The 25,127-nt window shown below is 39.4% G+C and overlaps 1 protein-coding gene across 3 annotated transcripts in view; it reads right to left on the bottom strand.

Annotated features, from left to right (window-relative positions):
* LOC131979811 (partitioning defective 3 homolog) overlaps positions 1-25,127 on the bottom strand; it is a 293,005-nt gene that overhangs the window by 50,320 nt on the left and 217,558 nt on the right. For 2 of the 3 annotated variants that reach the window (XM_059343852.1, XM_059343853.1), the window contains 2 exons: positions 24,746-24,874; positions 15,004-15,285 (listed from right to left, as the gene is read on the bottom strand). In XM_059343852.1, coding sequence (XP_059199835.1) covers positions 15,004-15,285; positions 24,746-24,874 — 411 coding nt within the window. Of the gene's footprint in view, positions 1-15,003; positions 15,286-17,864; positions 17,939-24,745; positions 24,875-25,127 lie in introns of those variants that run through there. The other variant, XR_009395141.1, reaches the window with a different exon arrangement.

The following is a 25,127-nucleotide window of genomic DNA, read 5'->3' as shown; positions in this document are numbered from 1 at the left end:
TCATAAAGGTACGGGTAAAGGTTGTGTTGAAAATAATGATATCAACATGGCAATGGTAAACAATATATGAAGTGGTATTTACAGGCAGAACGAAAAGTATGCAAGAACAGACAAAAAAAAGCAGTCCAAAGGGTTAAACTGAACACTGCAGCATACACATCAAAAGTACGATAAAACTAAAAGTCAAAATGTGTTGCACTTAGTCAGGACAGACACGACTGCACAATACATTACATGCATAATAGATGGAAGTCAAACACATATATACTCAGGGGGTTCCAGTCGGACAGCTGAGTGATGTAAAGTGCCATCCATGACACCAAATGTGGGTCAACAGCCTTTTTAGGGTCACACAGAGCTCTTAGCCCCCTGTGCTTAAACCCAAATGGCCAAGAGTCCCCCACTTACACCCCCCACTCCCCCGTCTCCCCCCTCCCACTGTGACAGACTGAATCTCGTTCCCAGCGGGAGAGAAAGCAGAATACGTCACGCCAGCCCCGCGCCATTACCGCCACGCTAATGTGCAACATGCTGTCAGAGTTAGTCCAGCCGCAGTTAAGCTCTTTGAGAGTGCTATTAGGAATGTTGGCAAATTCTTTGATCTGATGAATATTAAATACCTTAAGTGGATTCCACAGAGACATTTGTGACATTAATGGCTGCGCTGCTTCCAGCTCTTGTGACTGAGGAGTTTTTAAAGTAGGCTAAGAAGGCTGACTGTTTGAGTATTTAGTCTGGCTTCAAGAATCCGGGTGGAGAAAGTAAATGAGAAACATTGTTTTTTTTTGTTTTCTTTGGTGTCAAACCTCAGTGCTTCTTGATTACAAGGTAAAACCTCAACACAAAGAATCTGGTCAAAAACAGAGTGGTGCAAAAAGTTGCCTTTGTTTTCTTGAGCAGCCATTTATTCAGTTAAAATGTTATTTAAATACATATTAGACTGAGATAGGGCTGGGTGATGTATTTTTAAATGTTTTATGTTTGATATGGAATTAAACTATATTGCATATATCAATATAGTTTAAAAAAATGTCTCTTTATATATAAATGCTGCCCTTACTAGGTTTTGTCATATTTAGTTCTTTTGTAATGTTCATTATTCTTTTCTCATATAAATATATTTATTTCAGAAAAAGATTGGCCTATTTTAATTCATAGGCTATTTTTATTTAAGATATTTTTTATTTATTTAAATGTGCACTTTATGGAGCTTTGATTAAAAAAAAAAGGCAAAAAAAAAAAAGGTTCTCCTTTTGTTATACATTATTTATGTTCATATTTGACTTTGACTGAACATTTGCTCTCACATTGAGATAAAAATATCAGGATATATCGGATATCGATATTCAGCGTAAATATATCGGGATATGACTGTTGGTCCATATTGCCCAGCCCTATACTGAGAATAATGTGTGTGACAGTAAAAAAGTTGGAGACATGGACAAAATTTGCAATATGTAACAAAATGATGACATTTCTTCTAATAATAATGAACAATGATCCAGCTCTTATAAAAGTCTCAATCTGAAAATATTTGCCTGATTTTTTAAAATTGGTGACGAAAATGAAATATCGTTAAACCACTTCAACAAGGCTGACCCAGCAGAGCAGCTGTGGTTCTGCACAGTGTCAATGTTTTTATGTGAGCACAACTCCTACTTGTAATTGCATCCCTGAGGTGCTGTTAGCTTGCTCAGTTAAAGAAGTCCTAAATTACTTTCATAAAGCCCATTTATTGTATAATACCAATACATTACTACACTGTGTACTTACTGTATAACCTTTAATATTAGACTGAAATAAAGTCTAATAAACTGTTTTTTACCCAGATTAAAGACAAGATATGATGAATACTGATACAGTTTATGTATTTATGATTTTTTTTTTGCTTCGATTAATAGAGTCTGTAGTTGTGTACTTCATATTGCTTTAAAGTTTAACTTCTGTGTGTGACATTTGTAGAAAAGTCCACGCTGCGAGTCTTCAGACGGACAGTCAGTCTGGCTCCAAATAGGAGAGGATGACATCATCACACTATCAGACATGGTCAATACTGGGTGGAGATGGCCCTCAGACGGTCCCAGACCACACACACACACACACACACACACACACACACACACACGCATGCACGCACACATGCAGACATGCACGCACACACACACACACAGAAACATGAGACGAGAAAATTGTACTCAAACATACTAACAATACATTGCTGTTTACATCATTTTGGGGATATTGACTTGTTCTTGAATCCTAAACTCGCACTGTGTGTGTGTGTGTGTGTGTGTGTGTGTGTGTGTGCTTTTCCACACTAATCACTCCTTGCATTCTGTTGTTCAGTCTAATACCTCCCAGTGTCCCCGGGGACCTCCCTGTGTCTGCGGCCTTGTGAGCCACATTACTCACAATAGGAAAGGATTCAGATAAAGTTACAGTCCCCCCAAAAAATGAGGAAAAACAATCTCCACAACAGTTTCAGTAAATCAGATATTCTGGTTTTGGTGGGCGTTAAGCAAAGTGCTTTTGTTTACTGTAACTTCCATTATAATCATTTTTCTGAGGACGTTGCTGCCAAATTCTTAATAGAAATACAGTGGAAGCAATTTCTCGGAAATAAAAGGGAAGTTTTGTGAACTTAAGGCAACTGTTGATGTTGAGCATAAATCAGAGCTATCTATATTGGAATATTAGGGTTGTAGATGTGTGAAAATGCAGACTTTGAACATTTATTTGCATTGAACTTTTACTTTTTAGTCATAAAATACATTTTCACAGATTTAATGGATTGTGGGTGGCCCTATGTGAACTTTTCATCCATTGCACTCAATAAATTGACATTTCAATTAAAAAAATACGTACAGTATGCAGAGCTTAATGTCAAACCTCTTCAAAACAAAAGGAGCAATTAAAAGTGTTATGAGTTAAGTTTTTAAAGAGGAAGGCAAAAAAGTTGAAAGGTAGCACATAAAAGATGAACTTATGAATTTATGATTGGGCAAAAAAAAAAAAACAGAAAACCCTGGTTAAACTGATGATATTTTCCCTTGACTGTGGCATCATGAATGCTGAACATCGCTGCAGTAATAACAGTGTAATCTTGGATTACCGTACATGTTTATTTAGCCCAAATCAAACACTTAATTCAGCTTCTGATTAGGACTCGGAGGGAGGCATTATTTAGTGTGATCACAGCAGGTTGTCTGCTATTAAAATGTTTGGAGTATCCAGCTTGAATACATAAATACGAGACATAATCCTCATCATTAATGTCGAGACATCAATAATACACTTAAAGGGGAATTCCATTCATTCATTATCCAGCTGTTTGTATTTAGAAATATCCCAATGTTTGCCTCTATATTTGGGTCTGGCTTTAATTTGGCTCACATGACATCACTCAGAAAACATCAAGGTTTAATATAATTATTTGGCCAAACGCAGTGACCCAGTTCAATGACAAGACTCCGTTGTAGTGGAGTTCCCCTCTGAACTGCTGCAGGGCTGCAGGATTCTTTACGGTTTGTTGTATTAATAGGAAAACGTATTCCTATCAACAAAGTAGAGCTACCAATAACAAGCCTCAGCGACTCACAGCCTCAAAAAAGACGGAAGAATGAAAAAAATAAAGAACAAATTCATTTTGCAGGCTGTTTGTAAAGTATTTGTTAAATTTTGAAAATCTTGACTGACTTACTATGAAATGTTTACACTTGAGAATTGATTAGAATTAATCTTATAACAGTGTTTCTTTTGGGTTTGTTTCTCTTTTTCCTTTTTCAAAAGTATACTTTTCTCTTTGTAATGGTGCATTTTCAGCTTTTGAGTCTGTCTATAGTGTAAATATTGTTCCTAATTTTAAATCTTATTATGGTTCAAAGTGTTGTTTTTTTATTTCTTATTGCTTAAATCATTAATGCTTTTACTTTTCTTGGTAATATTTCTTGTTTGTATTTATTGCTATTTTATTGATGCTTCTTTCTATTTTTGCTGTACACTTTTTGCTGCTGTAACACTGGAAATTTCCCGGTTTTGGGACTAATAAAGAAATATCTTATTTGATCTTATCTCAAAAGGAGAACTAGAATTTCTTAAGAATGATTAAATACTTTTTTTACTGTCATACTTTTCTAGTCTTAGACTTACTTTATTGTCATTGCAAAAACACAGCGAATCTGGCAACCGCAGTACACAGAACACAGAACTGGTGAGCAGTACCTGTTAATAAATGAATACTGTGAACTGTAACAATAAATAAATAAATAAATAAATAAATAAACAAACTTGTATAAAAATAAAAGTGTCCATTTTCTGTACACTTTTAAAGATCTAAAAATATTCTAAAAAAATAATAATAAAAAAATAATAACAAAAAATGTATTTTACAGTTTTCTGCCCAATAAAATGGTCAAACTAATATTTCTGACCACCAACATCAGTAAAGTGCTGAATATTTGATTTATTTTGTGTGATTTATGTGCCCTCTGTGTATTCTAGGGTTGAGCCCACTTGCTATCAAAGCTATTAAAAAGAAATCCTTCTTCACGATGTGAATTAACAAGCCCTGGCAGATTTGAGAAAGTCGAGTTTGGTTTTGTGCCCGGCTGCTCTATTTTCACTCAACTTACACTTAGTTTACTTGTTTTTTTCTATTTTTTATCCCTCTCTAAAAGCTACGGTTACCTAAATCCTTGGCTGCAAACTACAATAACAACATTAATAACTGACGGAGTTTTAAAAAAAAAACACGGAACGATGATCCTGTTTTTTCCAAACGGATACAGAGCTCTGTGGAAATAAAGTCTTCATCCGCCTGCTCTCCTTCCAACCCGAGAACACCCAAATGACCCTTAAAAACCCACTGAGCCGTCCTCTTCCACATCCATAAAGGATTCCCCAGGGCAGAACATATCTCTACTGTAGCTCTTGGCCTAGATCCAGGGATTAGGGCTAGAACCTGGCCTGTCTCTGCTCATATACAGAAGAAGTGATTCTACCTTATAGGAGCAGATGGCTGCTGACAGACCCTAACTTCAATATAACCTATCTCACGCTCCACACTCATATATAATCATTTGTATACGACATGTTGATTAAATGATGGTGTCAGCCATTTTAAATTATTCTTAATGGATCTCTGGCTGGCAAAACAGCAGGCGTGAGCAGCGCTGATAGAATCCACCTTGCTCATTTGAAGCTCTTTGTATTCTGCCGATCAGCGAACTGTCAAACCACAGGATAGAGAAGAGCTCCTGTGGAAGATCAAGCTCTTCTTACTGACGGCTGATGAAAACTTTTTGCCATGTTGGATGTTTAATGCAGGAACAGAGTGGATACTTGCAGAGAAATGGAAATTAAGACTATAAAAATTAGAGCCTAGATAGAGATATAGTATATATAATGATGTACAGATGAAGACAGAGGTTTTACTGTATAAAAAGACATATATCCTTTTTTTCTCACTGTCTGACCTTTAATCAGACTAAACTTCTTCCTGTTTTAGGTCAGTTAGGATTACCAAAATTATTTCTATTTGCTAAATTCCAATATAATGACAAAGAAAATATTCTAGATAATATTACTTTCTTCAAAGTTTACATAAATCAGTCTGATTAAAGGTCAGACACTGAGAAAAAAAGGTTATGTGTCTATTCATAGTGTTTTGTTTAATATACTGATAAGATTTTCTACAACAGAATGTAAACTTCAAGCTTCAATTATATGTTTGACTGGGTTTTAGAAGAGGGTCCAACTAAAAATTGAAATGGGAATCGAGAACTGGTTCCAGTTGAGAACCGTTTATCTATCCTATGCCTATCTATCTAAATAATTTGCCTCAGAGCTGATCAACTCCTCTCACTGATGCCTGCATGTTTTTCTGACATCTGCACATTGCAAAACAATGACATCAGACTCATGTATGAAGGAGTCACAGAGATGAAGAAATAGGCCAAAGTGGGGCTTCATTTCACAAAGAAAGATGACAACAGTGCCGCTTGTAAGGTCTACATAATGATAATTTCAAGTAAGGCCAGATAAACCAGCAATATGAGGACATATCTTTCTATGCATCATAGGTGTTAACTGCAGGAATTTCATGTAATTAAGAATCTACGCACACTGCTTCCCCACCAAGCAGTCTGTTACCTACACTAAATATGCTGTAATAATAACATGCAGGTAGGTTTAGCTTAAACTACATGAACACAAATGCTGTACCAATATTCTCTCACTTCGTCTACACCTGTGTTCAGCCTCAGAGTTAATAAAATAGACATTAAATCTGTATAGACCTACAGAAAATTGATCAGGAATCACATAGGGAATCGATAAAGAATCGGCACGATAAGCAGAATTGATAATGACGTCGGTTTGAATAAAATCTTCCATTCTTCAATTCCCATCCCTACGACCCTGAACTTTTAAGTCCGGCCATGCACACAGAAGTTTAAACCACTATCTTGTACATGGATTTTTGTTCCAACTTCTTGTTTTATTTATTCTTTCCTTCTCTAATGGGATTCAAACCTGAAGGCAGTTATCTGTGCTGCAGATTTGCTGGTGAATCTCCTGAGCTACCTTCTGCTGATGAAATGAGTTTTCTCAGGTGCGAAAGTTGAAGTACGTCTGTGTTATGTAGATGTCTTTAACTGGAGGCCAATCACGGTGGCAGCTGATCAAAATTCTGTCCCTGTTCTCGTCACCAGGCTTCGGATCGGCATTCAGACAATTTCAGGCAGTCGTGATGACCCTCAAGCAGAGACGTTCCCCAAGCTGCAGTAAGACATCCTGTTCTGCTCAGTGAGTGGTGAGAACACATATCCATGTTCCGCATAGCAGTGAAAGCCAACATCTTGTCTTTCGGTCTATTCGCACATTACGAGCCAGATAACAGAGCAGCTGAGGCGCAGAAAGATGTGACCGAGCTTGATTTTTCTCAGGTCTTTAACGGTTTTGAAGAGAGGAAAAGTCACAGCTGTGGGTTCCTTCAACTCCAGGTTAGTCTGGCAGAAAATAGCAGACAGCCGAGAACAAGCAAACCACTTTTCCACACAGTTTTCCAGCTGAATAGTTCACTTTATGTGCTTGGCTTTAAAATGGAATTTGTCAGACCTCGGGTCGCACAAAAAAGGAAAATAAAGTTTCAACTCTGTTTTACTGCGCAATGTTTTGAAAGTGATAAAAATTTTGATTCTGCAGATTCTGCAAGATTTTGCAGGACAACATCTTAAACCCAGTGCGTCCGGTTCTACAGGAAATGAATCATTGTCGAGGAATAAACGTAGGGTAATAATATGAAAACAGAAGAGAGAAACAGATTAACTTTCAGGTCAGATGTGTGGGATTACAGAGAGTGAAATAAACAACACAGAGGATGTCTGTTGGTGGATTATAGGGGAATATGGAGTGAGATAGACTTATTTTCTATTGATCCCATCATACCATGTAACACAGTGGAGCACCTTCTGTTTCTTAATCCAACAAAATTATATTTAAGCTTGTTAAGCTTTTAAATCTTTGTACTTGGAAAGTCTCTGTGTGTTTGTGAGTTTTGGGGACTCCTGTGTTTGTGTCTCTGGTTTGGTGTTTGTATGTGTTTGGTCTCCAGCTGGGGCTGCTTGTCTCAGAGGCCCCCTGAAAAGGCAGGAATGTTGGATTAGCTGCCTGTTTACTCAACACTGAATGAAAGAAGAGTGTGTTTGAATTAATGTCTCAGTAAAGAGCAATGCAGCAAGTACAAGCTGTGTGGGACTGTGTTCAAATTAAGTCTTACTATTCATGTGCTGGACCGAGCACTGTTATGTATGCATTATCTTTAGGTGACATACAGGTGGTGGAATGTAACCAAGTAAATTTACTCATGCACTGTACTGAAGTACAATTTTGAGGCACTTGTACTTTACTTTAGTATTTCCACATATGTAACTTTATACTTTTACTTCTCTACATTTTACAGTTAAGTACTTTTTACTCCACTACATTCAGCTGATAGATTTACTTACCTTTCAGGTCAAGATTTCACATGAAAAAATATGATCAATTTAATATGATTACACGTTTATAAATAAAAGTAGTTAAAATGAGCCCTACCTGGAAAACAGTAAAATGCTGCTTCCATAAATGCATCAAAAATAATAATAATAATAATAATAATAATAATAATAATAATAATAATAATAATAATAATAATAATAATAATAATAATAAATAATAATATATTTTTTGGGGGGAGAGGGCCGTCTGGAATGCCCCGCTTAGCCTACTGCCCCCACGACCCGGCCCCGGATAAGCGGAGGAAAGTGGATGGATGGATGAATATTGTTTTTGGCCACTTATGAATGCAAGTCAAATATTCACTTTGCTTTTAGTTCTGTTTTGGTCTCCACTACGTCCTGGGGCAAAGATTTGTCTCTTTACCGCTTAATTTCTACTGTCATCAGCTGATTGGTAACTTGGTTTGTAGTTTGGTGTAGGCAGGGGATAATGTCAGTTTATCAGACATTGTTGCTTAAAACCATATTTGCTGAAAACAAGTTGGGTAAGAATGAAGATTGAAAGGCAAAAAAATAAAGGATTTGGATAAAAGAGACTAACAGGATGCATAGAATGGAGTTATGGACTTACTAGTGCAGCTTTAAGATGTTTTCCTACAAAAAGGCTTGTGTTATTAAAAGCATCACACACTGACACACAGCAGGTAGCCTTGTAGTCCAGGTAGCATTTCAGAGTACAAGACTCAGTTTCTGGGTGGGTGGGCAGATTACAATAAAGCTGCAATGTGTACTCAGGCAAAAAGATGCATACACAATGCATAAAGAACGGCAGGAATGGGGTTCAACAGGAGGCTTTCGGCTCATTTTAGCCCTGCGGCCACTTTGATGGTTAATCCAGCCCCTATTTCAACCGCCATAAACAGAAATCTTTACAGAATCTTACACCTGCAGCTGCAAACCTGCCACCGTACTCTATCTGTGACTCACACACATGCACCTCTGACTTGTCACTCCCACTCCTCCACATTTCCAGCAAAAACACATGTGCAACCCGAACAAAAAGCCAACAAACAGAGAGAACTGCCTGTAATGAAATACAGCACAGATGCACGCTACTAAACAACGTGCACACATAGCATACATGAAGTCAAGTGAAAATGCATGCACATGATCCTACACACACACACACACACACACACACCACCTTATCAGCCTGTGAAAGGCTGCAAGGCGACTGCTGTCTGTTTGTTTGTCTGCGTCGCTGTTTCTGGTGTGTTTGTGATACAACACGACCGCGCTCGCTCCCTCTGAGGCCCCTTATTCCCCCGGTGGAGATGAAATGTAATGGAGCCGATTCAATAAGAGCGCTGCCTCCTCGGGAAAGGCGGGGAATCAAATCACACCAAATCCCTCAGAGCCTTCCCAGCATTCACTGCTGCCTTATAGTTGGGAGGGAAATAAAACAATGGTGGCTAATTCACTTGGCTCTCTGCACACTTACACTCACACAACAAGGATGGAGTGTGATACAGCAAATGTTGAGGGCTAATAAAGCTATTCAATAACACGCCGACTGCCTCTACAATATGTTTTTTAGTAAATTCAGCCTATCAGTTTGCAATGAACGCACATGGTTACTGCTGTGGTAAGATATCATCTCGTGTCTATAATTTACAGTGATTAGGATATTTAGAAAGAAATAACATGGCGACAAATGCTACCAGATGCCACTCAGAGACAGCAGTGAGAAATATTTTTTTAGCTGTAATGGTGGGAAAACATTGGGGGGAGATAAAAAACACTAAGCTTTGGACAATATTTTGCTTGGCAGGTTGAGAAGGGAGAAAGAAAGACCACCAGTGTCCCAGCAGCAAGGTTATGCAATTTGGTTGCGAGCCAAAACAGAAACACTTAAAAAAAGAATGTTCCCAACCTGATACTACACCGTACCACCTACGCAAAAAAACCACTGAGTAACACAACTAAAACATCAAGCGCTGCTGTGGAAACATGCACAACTTCCAATTTATCGTCTTGTTAACATATGTCGCTTCAAACTTAAATAAAAATCATCTAAGGGACGAATGATACAGAGCCGGTTTGAAACCAAAGAGCCAAATGTTGTTTCAGGCTTGATGCAGCAGACTGGTGGAGTCTGAAGTCTATGTGGTCATGCTCCTTAAAGCAAAGGAAGCTGCACACTGTTCCCAGAGGCTTCTGAAGCTCCTTCTGGCCTCTTTACTTGTTTTTGTTTTTAAACCTCTCTTGTTAAATTGAAATTTCTGACAGCGTCGTGTTTGAAGGAAAGAGAGGCAATTAAAAATGAATTCCAATGGATATTTATGCAGCTGCATGTTGTCTTCTTTTCCCCCTCGTTTCCTCTCGGACTGCCAGGCATCGCGGTGCTAAGAAAGGCAATTGTGCGTTTTACAGCCCCAGGAGGACCTGACACAGGGCCGGTGTGATTCTGCTATTCTCATTTGGACACTGCAGAATGTTTTGATCGTGTTGTTAAGTGGGTTATGTAAGGAGGTGACAGCGCCAGGGTTAAGGGATGCATTTCCTCTTGGCCAGCGCAACTTTGGATGACATGCTTCAGGAAGATCATAATGACAATGTTGATGATTATTATCATGAGCAGCAGCAGGAGGAGGAGTGGTAACAGTTAAGAGCCGTGGCAGCAGCAACAAAGGCAGAATTTTTCCTCGCTGTGCCATATTTCAGTCTGGATTACTTTCCTGTATCATTCCCACTCTGATGACTTTCCTTATCAGTCACTGTGTCATTCTCTGAGAAGCAAAAGTCAAGTCAAATTGCCAAATGCAGATTAGTTGTAATCAAGGGACTTCTTAAAAAGATCGCCAAAAATAAACTGTTTATTATTGAAAGAAATTGAAGAAAAAAAGGCATCATTGTCCGAATTTGAACTTTATGACAGTCCTCGAACAGATCATAGTTTACAAAAGTTTCCATGAGAAAAAGTAACCAAAATGTAGCTTAAATTTGTGATAACTCTGTAAAAATCATGTTATTCGACATGTCTCCTTTAAAATATTGACAAAAATAAACCATTTGGAATAACTAGATCCTGTTAAAAACATGAAATTCTGCTTCTCAGCAACAATGTGAAGCCATGATTGACAACTGAAAAATATTCAGTGAAAATCCGTTTACACAGATTAAAGAGGAGGGGACAGGAGAGGCTGTGACTCTAGGTTGTAAAAATGTAAATAGTTCAATATGTAAAAATGTGGAGACCCATTTTTCCCCCTTAATATTCTTTTTTTAAAGATTATTTTTTTGGCATTTTTATTGCTTTATTAGATAGAGACAGATAGAAAGGGGGAGACAGAGGAAAAGACATGCAGCAAAGGGACCTCAGGCCGGATTCGAACCCGGGTCCGCTGCAGCAAGCACATGGCCATGTGGTAAGCGCTCTACCAGTGTGAGCCACCGGGACGCCCCGCCCCTTAATATTCTTGACAGTTGTGGGCACTTGAAAAAGTGTTATATATAAATTCCACTTTATTCCAATTAAAACAAAAACATTTATTAGAGAAAATCAACTTGGGTTTTTTCTTTTGTTATGCTGTATGTCGTTATAACTTTGTTATTCTGAACAAAAGACATTTTCCAATTGTTCCCACTTCTAGCCATGGTTGTGCTGATTCCATAGAGCTGCAGGACTTATGTTTTATATATATTTTATATATTGCAGTGAAATACAAGGACACAGTGATTAAAATGTGAAAAGAAAAATAAACACCTTGGGGTTCAGAAGGTTAACAAACTATGTGAATAAAGATTATTGTTATTACTATTATAAGGTTTTATATTGAAGCTTGGAAAAAAAATCTCTGGCATAACTTCCAACCGTTCCGTTTGATTCTGAGTCATGATCTTGTGATAATCACAACACGGCAGCATCAACAAAAGGGCTTTACAAACACTTTGATAAAACTGTGACGTTTTGAAAGCCATATCATCTGTGATTTGGAGCATAAAACCATCTGAAAAAGGCAGAATTTAAAAAATCAAAAGATCATTCTGCTTCTCTCCAACAAACAAATATTTCCCAATTTGAACAGTGAGAAAGACAAATTCTGCACACAGCAACCTCTTCCATATGAAGCTGACTCAAAGGAAATCTAAAACTGTTTTAACTTATCATGGCACGCCTGTCATTTCAAAAGAAAGTGTTTGTGTAGGAACGAAATAACATTTTCCTTCACTCTCAGTTTCTATGGACATGTTATTGCTTTGATGAAATCTCAATGCTTAAGCTCTGATATCAGCCCGTGCTGCCATTCGAATCCCATAATAACAAACACCCCCGCCGTCGGCTGAGACTCCCCTCCCTCCTGAGCTTGGCATGGCAGGGTCTTATTCACTTCCTGTTCAGTAGGGGGCAGACAGGAAACAGGAAACACGCTTCCTGGTTCTCTCAGGAGGTATATTTTTCTTACGATTGGGGATCTGGGAACGCAACATAATAGGAGTATGTGTCGCTGGCACCTACACTGCTGTAATCAAAGCCTCCTGAAAAAAAAAAAAAAGCTTAAAGTCTGGGGCAGCGTGGTCTACAGGGACGAGACATACAGTATGAAAAGTAAGCGCAAGCAGAAAAGGATCTGTACACATTTGGTGCTCTAAAAGCCCACCAAAGTCTGACAAAAGTGAGACCTGTTGCTGATATTAATTGAAAAGACCAATATTACCTCAGCTTAATCCCTCTGTGGTGTAACAAAATGAAATGCAATAAAGATTGAGGTCTCTGAAGCTCTGTGGAACAGTTAGCCTGCAGTGCAATGAAGTGCAATGAAGCTGTGCAGTCATGGTTATCCCTTTTAGGGCTACAACTACTGACTACTGGACTAATGTATTTTTTATTATCAGGTTGATTCATTACTTTGTAAATCGTAAAGAGACCGTTCACAGTTTCCCACAGCCAAAGATGAGGCCTTCTAGTTGCTTGTTTTGACCAAACCAACTGTCCAAAAGCTAATTCAAATTAAGTGATAAAAACACAAGAAAAATTAAGCATCTCCTCCCACATGAGAAGCTAGAATGACTTAGTACATACATTTTTGCTTGTTAAATGACTGAGAAAATCCATTAAAATAATTTCAGCACTAGCTTGCTGTTGTTGCAAAACACATTCACCCCAAAGAGGTATATAAAAAAAAATCTCACAGCAGACTACTAAGTCAAAAAATTGCTTATGTGCTGAATGAGTGAGCTATTAACTTTAATATAACGATGATTAGAGTGTAAATCACGAGTGAATTCCCTCACCTAATTAAAAAGACTCCATATCTGTGATGCTGGTGTATTATCTCGTGTTGTGCATCTGCATAGCTCCACACAGGACCACATCAGGGATTTAATGAAAAAACACACTGTGACAACAGCAGCACAATGAATTATGAATCAATACGAGCTAGAGCACTCTTGAAGTACACACAGGCTGCTGGGGCCATCTGGGGATGCGTGAAAACCACAACTAAGACAAACCCGTTCATTCAGCTGTGGATGTACTCGCCTGCACTGCCTGTGTCTGTGCGGCGCTGCAGGCTTTCCTCGATTGGCTTCAAGTTTCCCAAATCCATCTCAGGGCCTCGAATCTCTCCGTTCATTGATCGGAGGAGGATTAGAAAGCAACTCAGCACAGAGCTGCAGTGCTGGGAACGGCTGCTGCTGACAAGTTGCAGGCGTTTAGAACATTCTGGCTTTTATTCGGCCTGCTGTCGCTGCAGTGGACTCCGCTTTGGGTTATAGGTTTTGTGAGGCCGCTCGGCTGCTGTTTATGAATACAAAGTAGATGCACATAGAGAAAAAAGGAGTCTCCATTCCAGGCCAGGGTGATCATTTTAAAAATGAGCTGTTAATCATGAACATTGAGGGCCTGAAATGTTGGCAGCTCAGGCAGGAAATGAGGGGGAAGCGAAAAGGTGGAAATAAGGTGAAATCAACAAGAGAAGGAAAGACAGACAGAACGAGAGGTAGAAAGGTCAGGGGAGACAGAAAGAGAGACGGATATTCAAAGGTTCCCATTCACTCACTGCCTCCCCTGAGTAATCCCACATCCCCCCCTCGAGAACGGGGCATTGTGTCTAGCAGTCGGCGAGCTGACATTTACCGCCTGCCTTCTGTTGCTGTGATTATTTACTCCTCCAGGTGTGATAGTCAGCCTGCCGGCTCTGCGCAATAATGCTGCCTCAGAGTTACGAGAATTGGGCGGCAGAATCGAGCCTGGACAGACCTTTAACTGACACGCCTGGCACGACCCTGACTGGGTCCTGCTTTACAATTGAAGGTAAAAAGGTTGCTGAACCATGAATGGAAGCCCGTTACCTGGCTTGAGCAGAAATGGCTTTTTAAGGGGATTGTGAGGAAGTAATTAATCCATTTTGTAAGTGGAAAATTGAAAAACAAACAATAATAATAATAATTTACAACAATTTTTGGTTCCATATTCCTCAACATATCAATTACGACACTCATCTCAGTACTTATTTTTCATTACTACAGTGAATAAAACAATTGGTAAAAAAGCATTTATGTTAAAAGCGCCATCGGACTGGAATAATCATTGACATCTTTTCATAGTTTTAAATATGCCCTGTTTTCTTATTTTGAGTTAAACTGCACGTGTTTCAGATAATGTTATGTCATTTTTTTTTTTTGTAACACTGCAATTTCAATTTACAATAATATTATGTTACTTCTTTCAGTTTTACTAGGCTAATGTTATGGCCAACTTGTGGCCATTGAGAGGTTGTGTTCATTCTTGTACTCATTTTTTCTGTTTGTGTTGATGCCTGTTGTCTTTGTTGTTGTATGTCCGTAAATTGTTGAGTGTTTTGTTTTGTAATGTACTTATGGACCCCCTCGAAAACGAGAGGATTCCTCTCAAGGGGTTCATCCTGCTCAATAAAATTTCTGAATGAATGAAAAAATAACTACGACCCAGTCTGCAAAGTAGATTGGATGACTTCGGCCCTACCTGTCTGCAGACGGAGGCCTCTCGTTGCGGGCCTTGCTGACTTGGGTGTAGAGGGAATCGGAGTGCTGGTGCTGGTGGTGCGGATGCATGTGGGGGTAGTCGTCCCGGGGGCTGTGGGGCCGGCTGTGCCCGCTGTCCACAGAGCTGTTGAGGGGGTTGATGCCGGCGTACGGGTGCTCCTCCTCAGACACCCTCTCCGGTGTTCGGCTTATGTCCAGGATTTCGGCGTAGTCCCGCTCCCTGGCCTGGCGTTCCCTCAGCTCTCTGGTCTTGGCTTGGATCCTGATGGTGAACATTGTAATAGACATGTTGATACAAGGTTTTCTGTGTAGCTTGGGGCTGCTTCTGGGGGAAAAAAAACTAACGTCTATGCTGTTTTGATGCTGTACTGTGTTCTGTGTGTTGCTGATAAGTATTATTTTACTGGAACCTGCCATGTGAATAGATCCATTAATCATTCTTGCATTCATATATCAATTACCAGAATAGAAATATGGTTTTCAATTGTTAAATAACCTAGGTGAATTGGGAGCACATTTAATTTACCTTTAGCTAACTCTTCTATTCATATTGACTAGGCAAAGACTGGGTGAGGAATAAACCTCAAGTTCATTCATTCTAAATATTGTAGCACTTGTATTTGAACCTTTCAGAATACCTTTTGAGCAGAAAAAGTTTCATTCAGACTGAAGCCCAGTGGAAAGTCAGTATTTTCTGTAGCTGATGTTGGGAATATAGCTAAGCTCTTGCTATGAATTGGATTCAGAGTCAATTTACAGGAAGTTTAACTGACCATTCAAGCCCAACTGTCAGATATTTAATTCACTTGACAACCACAGACAAACATCTTAATATAGAAGGGAATATATCATATTCATTCTGCTCAAGATACATTAATATCAATATATTTTATTAAAACATGCAGGTGCTCAAGATGGACTACCTGCAAATTTGACTTACCAAAGTCTCTACTTCATGACTCCTTGATTTGGAGTTGTATCCTTTCTTTAAACATTTAACCCCATGTTAGGATGTTTTTTTATGATCCTGCACAGCATGCAATTGTGGACTCAGCACAAAACGGTACACTTATGAATTTGTGTATTTTAGGAACAACTTAACTTCTGCACAGTCAGAATTGGTTTAAGATGTTGCTTCTGTGTTGACAGACTGACCATGAAAAGACACATTCTTGTTATAACTTTCGGGAACCTTCAGTGCACCAAAACAGTTGGCACTGACCCAAACTAGATAAGTCCTATTTTCTCTCATCACATCACCCCAGAACTGTTCTGCTTTCTGGATCCTTTTCCAGGTTTATGGCAGCAGCCAGTGTGTGATATATCATAGATAATTATCTTGCATTGCATTGAGTAGAATGGCTGCATCGTGACTCCGCTGTTATTATGGACAATGCATCATGATAGCATCATATAATAAGGTACTCTGTGACACCCGCCCTTAATTATGAGAAAACACTGTTAACTACATATTTCACTAATTATCAAACTTGCAAAGTCGCAGCACGTAAGTGTCACAACAGTGATATTAAAGCACAGTGTTATAGGACACAGGCAGAAGAAAACTACATCTTTAATTGAGCGCTGTATAAGAAAATGTACGAGCGGCAGTGAAACTTTTTATGAATCACGGTTAAAACTCCTCCGTGGGAAATTGAGCCCGCCACTCTGTCAGGTAAAGCCTTGTAGTGTGTACACAGCGGAGCCGAGAGACGCTGTAAATCTCAGGTGTCACATTAACAAAACACCAGACAAGCCACTGAAACATCTGCAAGTGATTGTTTATTGTGCCTTTTTAACTTTCCATTACAGAAAAGAGAGAGAAGATGTGGAGCCTATTATTTATGCTCCCCCCCCTCTGAATAATACCATAAACAATGCATAATAGTCTCTCGCCCCCACAGCACCTCATACAAGGGAAGCACTTTGTATTCAGAGAGTGCTGCTAATGTATAGCTACCATGCTTTTCCCCTGCTGTCACACACACACACACACACACACACACACAAACACACACACACACACACACACAGGCACACACACCTCTGACATCTCTCTGTCTCGCATACAGAACAACTCAAACACACAGAAATCACACGTACACTCTCTTTAGGCCATTATCTTGTGAATAACTGGCAACACCATTTTCTACAGCAGGGGGACTACCTATCGCGCAGCCCCATAATTACAGCCTTGCCAATTATCAGAGCTTTACAACTACCAATTATCATACTGCTCTCTTTTCTCCAGGCCCCTTTTTAATGGCAGTGGGAAAGAGAATGGGACAGGCGCGGTGACGAGGTAGGGGGTGCAACTTCACTGAACACTCAGCGGGCAAAAATCTGAAGCGCTTCCTCCAGAAAATTTGCATGCTGTGCATAATGAAACAATAAGTCTAATAAGAAGGACTCCCCATTGGAGGGTAGGTACAAAATGTGGATTTAAAACAAAATAACAGGGAAAATGGCTGAAAATACTTTACAACTAAAAACAAGGATTCTAATGAGCTTGATGGCTTTAACAGCTCCCTACTGAATCTGGACAGGGGTAACAATTCTTTTTAGCAAAATGTGCACAAATTCCAACAGTTTAACCCATGTCACATGAAAGCTTGTGGTCTTGCAAGCTGCGTCTGTACTAGTTGTGGAATCAGCAATTATCTAATAGCGCAGAAGGAAGCGGAGGCCCTTGAGGGATCTATCTTTAAACCCAGAGGAAAAACAGTGTTTTCCATCAGAGAGAGCAGCAGCACCAGAAGCAGCAGCGGCAGCAGCAGAAGTGGGAGCAGCTACTGATTGTATACACAAGCGCAGTGGCTGATAAGATAAGGCCAGACATACCAATCCAGCGCCTGGCCTTCTCCGTGCAGCCCCTTCCCATAACGAGGCACTGGACGGGTCAATGGGGCCAGTTTCTGAGTGAGGAAGGATACAGCTTTGAAACAGTTGTGCTGTGTGTTGTGCTCTCAGTTCTTAAGAGCTGAGCTGTTGGATTCAGACAGCAGCCTACATCTGTGGGGTCAAAACAGGTCTGAAATACACAGTGTGTGTAAATGCATCAGGACAGAGATGCAACTCTGAACTATTTCCATTATCCATTAAATCTGTTGATTATGTTTTGTATAAATTGCATTATCCAGTCTAAAGAAATGTATATATGTATAGCTCAAATATAGCTGGTTTCCTATGGTTCCTTGAATTCACCCTCCGTGGATCAATACGGCATCTTATCTTGGGGAAAATAAGCAAATCTTCAGGTTTTTGATAATTAAGTACGACAAAAATTACTTTGAAATTAATTATCACTGTAAAAACCAAGAAAAATTTTTTTTAAAGGAATACTCAACCAAATTTCATGTTTTAGGTATCAAACACATCGTGTAGGCTTAAATTATTGTCATCCATTCTCAAAATACTTCTGCAGTGCACTCCACTTCTCCGCTGTAATAAACTATCCGTTTTGATCACAAAATATCAATATTAATATCACCTTCCTGTGATCATTAGCTGCAACATTTCTCATTCCCTGCTAAAAAAGGAACCTGTTAACTGCAATAACCATAAATGGAGGCTGTATAATTAGTCAACTCAGAGGGAAGAAATGTGTTTTTAGACCGTACAGAGTTTGTTTATGGACGGTGGGGAAGTAGATTTGAGTTTGATGCTGCTTGAGTAGTTTCTGTAGATGTTTTTCATCATTTTTCAACCACTGGGATCTATTGTAGCTGGTGTAAATAAAGGGTTACCACAACTGCCGTCTTCCACAAAAAAGCAAACCTATCAAAAAGCGTTCAGTGTGCTGTTCCTTTAAGACAATATTTAGCCTCTTTGTCTATGTCAACATGACAAGCACTTAAAAACCATCGCTGCTAAAAATGTACAATTGTACAAATACAATTACGCTGATTGAACTGGGTCAGGAAGGAAAACCACACTTGACCTAATCATTGCCCTTTCAGTCCCAAAATATTTACATAGGGAAAACCCTGCTTTCTTTCTGAAGGCAAACCTTGATGAGAGATGAAAATACTCTCGGCGTCAAGGGTAGATGATGAAAAAAAAGAAATGAGAGAGGTAGGGAGAGAGTCAGAGGTTGAACAAAGAGTGTAGAGCAGAGAGAGAGAAGGAGAGACAGCAGATAAAAGGGTATAGAAATGGCAGGATGGGACATTATGGTGGAAGAAATGTGTTTGACGAGTGACCTTTCTACCACATCAAGCCAGAACAATGGTCCATTATGTGCTATTGTACCCACTGTGTAATAAACCTTCCTCTTAGCGGTAGTGCTGACACAACTGATAGACCACGGTGAAAGGCAGGAAGTACATGAAAGGAAGAGGTCCGGCGGGATAAGATGGCTGCTCAGAGTCCTTTTGGATTGATAACATTGAATATCTGGAAATGTTTTATGATTTTAGCACTGAAGCACTTGAGAATACAGCGAGGATTTTGGAGGACTCAGAAGATGATAAACGTAGATCTGGACATTTTTAGAAATCTCCTAGTTTTAAGAGTACATTTGTGTTGTAGTGCTGAACAAGTGTCTGGGTCATGGGAAGTTCAATGGGACAAATTATGTGATTTACAGCACACTGCAGCTGCACACAGCTTTACTTTTTACCATTTGGTCATATGACTGAAGTCTATGGGCTGAAATATGTGCCACCAGAAACTGAATTTGAATTATTTATATTTGAATTTGAATGGCTTGAATAATTACATTAAAACACTGAATCTGAATTGTAATTTTAAATTGAATTTATTAGTTTGGAACTGAACATTCAGTTCTCACAATTCAAATTCAGTTCCCAAAATTCAATTTCAATTCTCTGGGACGAACATCCGGGTATTTGAGGTAGAGCAATCGAGCGCAGAAAACGGATGTGCTGATTGGCTGAAGAGGCGTTATGGCAACCGGGTGGCAACAAATGTTCCAAAAGAAAACGGAGGTGCTGATTGGCTGAAGAGGCGTTATGGCAACCGGGTGGCAACAAATGTTACAAAAAAAAAAAAAACGGAGGTGCTGATTGGCCGAAGAGGTGCTATGTGTATCTGCGCTCGATTGCTCTGATTGTCGCAGAAAATTGAAATCGAATTTTGCGAACTGAATTTGAATTGTGAGAACTGAATGTTCAGTTCCAAACTAATAAATTAAATTCAAATTCAAATATAAATAATTTATTTGTTTTCAAAGCAATGTTTCAAATTGAACAATACAGATTCAAACTATGTGATTCAAATTCAGTTTTTTAATGCAAATATTCAAGTTAAGCAATTCAAATTCAAATATAAGTATTTCAAATTCAGTTTCTGGTGGCACATATTTCAGCCCATAGAAGTCACACACCCACTGATAGAGTCACAAGCAGTGCTAAGACTAAAGGATGTTCACAGGCTATAGATAGTTGCTGTGTTGGCAAATCAAATAGATGCAATTACACATGTCAGGTAGAATATCTTGCAGTGCCTGTTATCGTGCACTGTACAAAGCAAAGGAAAGTGTTTTAGATCATCAATGGTCATGACTGGGTGTCAGTAACTGAATGGTCTAAATCTATATTTTCAGGGATCCATCAATCTGAAAAGCATCAGTCAGTATTGGTAAATGCCCGAGTTTAAGTAAGGAAAATCAAAAAAAAATAGCACTGGTGCATCCCAGTGTACTTTAAACTCAATGTTACTTATTCAAATCACTGTGGATCTATTCAATGTCAGGCCGAATGCATTATAAAATACATTCATGTCCACAGTAAGCAATTACTTCCATATGTATCTGTTTATCTGCTCTTCAAATGGCCGTACATTTCCCCTCCACAAACATCACTGTGCTGTCTGAGCTGTCCATCTAGATTTGTTTGTCTGGCTCGGGGTTGGAGTCCACTGGGACCTGAGACTTAAACCTGCAAGGAAATCCATCCATTTAGTCAATCACAGCTGGATTAACCACAGCCTCTGGCGGTGGCCAATCAATATGCGCTCTGCAGCAAGGTGCCGAGGCTGCCGGCTGAACCTTGAGAGAGCAGCCTGGTGAAACACAGCTAACTGGATCATTGTTTAACACCGAAGCAGCCACGGTCTCCCACATCCTCAGTGGGATCCCCCCGTCAATATCAGTGTATCTCAGCTCGTGGTTAAATACAAACGAGGTGTGCGCTTGTGCTTTTCAGGTGCGTGGGGAGGGGGGTAGGCTTTGTTGGAGTGAGTCAAACACCCTCAACGCTGAACAAAATAATGAATTCACTGAACTACTGTCAGAAACTCCCAAGATAGTTCCTGCTTTGTGGATGCACAAACCTTAATTTGGCTGATATTTGTTCCTCGTATAGCATTTGATTGATTGACTGATTCCCCATGGTGGCTTCTTGCCTGGGGCACTCTACATGGCAAAACCATGAGACAATAAGAGACGAAAGAACAAATACATGCATGAAAAGAGTGACACACCCATTTCTTTGCTCTTGCAGGAGCTCTGTCTCCAAGATAAATCTGAAGGAAAGGTGGAAATACTGTTTTTGCTTCCACTTCTGCTTGTAGAGAGAGGGAGCCCTATCGGTTACAAATATTATCGGATCACATATTGTGCAGTGGCTCCAAAAAGCATCGATTTTTTTTACATTCTGTGGTGCTGAAGGCTTCAATAAATCTGGATTAGCTGAGTTTTATGTCAATAATAGACCCTGGATTCACCAGGGTGAAGAAAGCACGAAACTTCTGCAATATTTCAAGATTGAAAAGCTTCAAATATTCAAATAAAAGAAAGAGAATTCAGAACACAAGCATGAAATATAGAGCTAGATTCAAAGGGGTTATGTACTGTGTTGTGAAGTCACTGTAAATGTTGAATGGAGGGTGCAGCCGTGTCACACATGTATCTGTGTTTTTAAAATATAACAATGTAGACTTGAAAGGTTTCGATGTTTGAAACTCCATCACCATAATAAAAGCTTCGACATTTGAGAACGAGGAATAATATAGAAGCCACAGATTGGTTTAACATACAAAAGGACCAATCTGAACTTTTAACGATATGCAGCGTAACAAGCAAATCATCTGACGTGGCATTTGCGTTAACCTTATGCCAATTAAAAATAAAGACCCGACTATTATCATATTATTGGACTATCTGCTCTGCAGGCGCTAAGAAAAAATTACAAACCAAATTTTCATAACGAGCAACTGGGGGGAGTAATGACTCCTGCCCCTACACCAAGAGCATGGGAATTAATTAGCTGGCAGGGCTGTAATGGCCTTGGCATTTATAAACCGCCGCCCCGAAAAAATACTGGCACAGTGCCCGCCTGACATTTAGTTTGGTGAGGAGAGGGAGAGAGTGATGCAGCGAGAAAGAGCGAGAATGGCTGTCTTTGGGCTGTTTGGTTTTGGGCTCCCACCCGATAACTAAAAAAACTCTCTAACCATCTACTCATTTCTTTAATTACAAAAATTCTTCATTTATTAAACCATTAACATACTGCTATAGTAACAAGTGGAACCTTTCCATTTCGTTCAGTATATATAATGTCAAAGAAGGAACGCCCACTGTATGATGGTCGATTGAAAACCCTTCTTGAGCTCTAGTCAGGACCTCAAAGACCACTTGTTTGTTTCTGATCTTCCACTGGGTTCATCACGCATCAGATTTTACCCACGATTCCCAGTTGGGCAAAGTCTGCACTCGTTGGGGACAGTCCGCTAGTTGGCAGAAAGATCTGTTGGTGTGTGATGAGAACAGACCGGACTGACCCCAGTCACAGTCAGTCAAATATGTTTGAATTCTTTGAGCCGAATTTTGGACGTAATTGGGCAGTGTGAACTGATACCAACAGGTAATGAAAAAGAGAGGGTGGGACACAGGAAAACAGTGCAGAAGACGACACGGGAAAGTAACGGGGATGAAATTACCCAAACCAGTGTTTTCTTCTTGATGTTTTTTCTGAGCAAATAGCTGCACAGACAACAGCAGTGAACCAATTGTCGTCCATATTTGTTAACTTCTTCCTCCTCTTCTTCTTCAAGTTTTATTGGCATCATATATATAGGTGGCAAACAACAAATTGGTGCATTACCGCCACCAACCGGTCTGTTTGTTTACCCTTTAAACTTTCGCCCTTACCAGAGTTTGATGTGTTCAGTTGATTTAGTCGGTTTGACAGATCATGTAATCTGTGATCTTTCAGTCATCATATAAAAATCTGCTGAAAACCAGTCAAGACTGGAAGTTGTGTAGTGTGTCCCCAGCTTTAGTAGCAGTTATATATGAACACCTCTTTCTTTTACGAATTGAGATATTAGAAGCCACAGATTGGTTTAACATACAAAAGGACCAATCTGAATTTTTAACGATATGCAGCGTAACAAGCAAATCATCTGACGTGGCACTTGCGTTAACCTTATGCCAATTAAAAATAAAGACCCGACAGTTATCATATTATTGGACTATCTGCTCTGCAGGCGCTAAGAAAAAAACGGTTGAAGAAATCGTTCACTGTGGAAGTTGTGTAGTGTGTCCCCAGCTTTAGTAGCAGTTATACAGTACAGGCCAAAAGTTTGGACACACCTTCTCATTCAATGTTTTTCCTTTATTTTCATGACTATTGACATTGTAAATTCATCAAAACTATTAATGAACACATGTGGAATTATGTACTTAACAAAAAAGTGTGAAATAATTGAAAACATGTCTTATATTATAGTAAGCAAAGGGTGGCTACTTTGAGGAATCTAAAATACAAGACATGTTTTCAGTTATTTCACACTTTTTTTGTTAAGTACATAATTCCATATGTGTTTATTCATAGTTTTGATGCCTTCAGTGAGAATCTACAATGTAAATAGTCATGAAAATAAAGAAAAACGCATTGAATGAGATGGGTGTGTCCAAACTTTTGGCCTGTACTGTATATGAACACCTCTTTCTTTTACGAATTGAGATATTTTAGACATTTTCTGCCTTAAACTTGTGACAGTTTGGGGAAAGCCGTTTTTTTTTTTTAAACCAGGAAACTATGCCCCAGAGCACATCAGAAGGCCGAATAAATGTGTTGTTTGAGTTGGGTGTGGAAGAGCTGGACTCATCTGCAAATAGCTGTGACCTCAACCCCACCCAACACCTTTGGGATAACGCCGACTACAGACTGCAAGCCAGGAAGTATCTGTAACATCTCTGTTGGACCTGCAGCTGAGTAGGAACAAATACCCGCAAATCAGGATCTTGTGGAAAACTTTCCCAGAAGAGTGGGAGCTGTCGTAGCAGATTAACAACTGTGGTTCTGATCATGTATTAACTGATAATGTGGAAAAAATGAGACACACTAGATGTGTTTATCAAAGCAGGGAGCAGTAGAGGATCCTCTGCCAAAGTTCATTGATAGTGCGCCAACACTTTGACTTCAGTGAGCAGATAGAAGAACGCTGAGAGGAGACGACCTCCAAGCTTTCATTTGGGTTTGCACTTTGTAACTGTGATCAAGGCTATGCAAAACATGCAGGTTTTTTAAGCTTAAAATCATTGTTAGTGTTCCCCAAGAGAAAATATAATATTTCATTTATTTGGTTCACTTTGATTCATAAAGCTCAGCAGAGCTGCAAAGTTATGACAATTTTCCCCTCTTTGATCCCAAAGCAGCAAAGCCCATGAGAGTAGAGAGACAAAAGGACCGTTAATGCTGCGGCACTGAGCAGGAAAACAACATTTACCAGGTGCTTCATCATGAAGACCTTACCTCTCCTGCTCCATCCTCATCTTCAGCGTCTCCTCGTCTGAAACCTGCGTCTCCTCCGCCCTCCACTTGCTGGAGCCTTTACGGTCCATCTTTTCCCCCGGCCGCTCGTCCTTACGGTACTTCCCAAACCTGCAATACAAAACAGGTACTATTACAATAATAATGAACTAAAAAAGAATGGTTATTCTGTGTTATTTCTTTGTTTTAGCTGTCAGTCATTCTTTCAATGTCCCTGGTGTGGCTGCATGAGCGAATCAATTCCCTCCCAGGCTGAAGAAATGGATTATAAATAGATTAAAAATCGGAGGTCACAGAATATTTTCAAGGAAATCTTTTAAATAATTTAAAATTTAGACATTCATCCACTGTGACTTACAATAAA

This window comes from Centropristis striata, chromosome 11 (assembly GCF_030273125.1).
Source record: "Centropristis striata isolate RG_2023a ecotype Rhode Island chromosome 11, C.striata_1.0, whole genome shotgun sequence".
Classification (NCBI taxonomy): domain Eukaryota; kingdom Metazoa; phylum Chordata; class Actinopteri; order Perciformes; family Serranidae; genus Centropristis; species Centropristis striata.
This window is presented reverse-complemented; position numbering and strand designations above follow the sequence as displayed.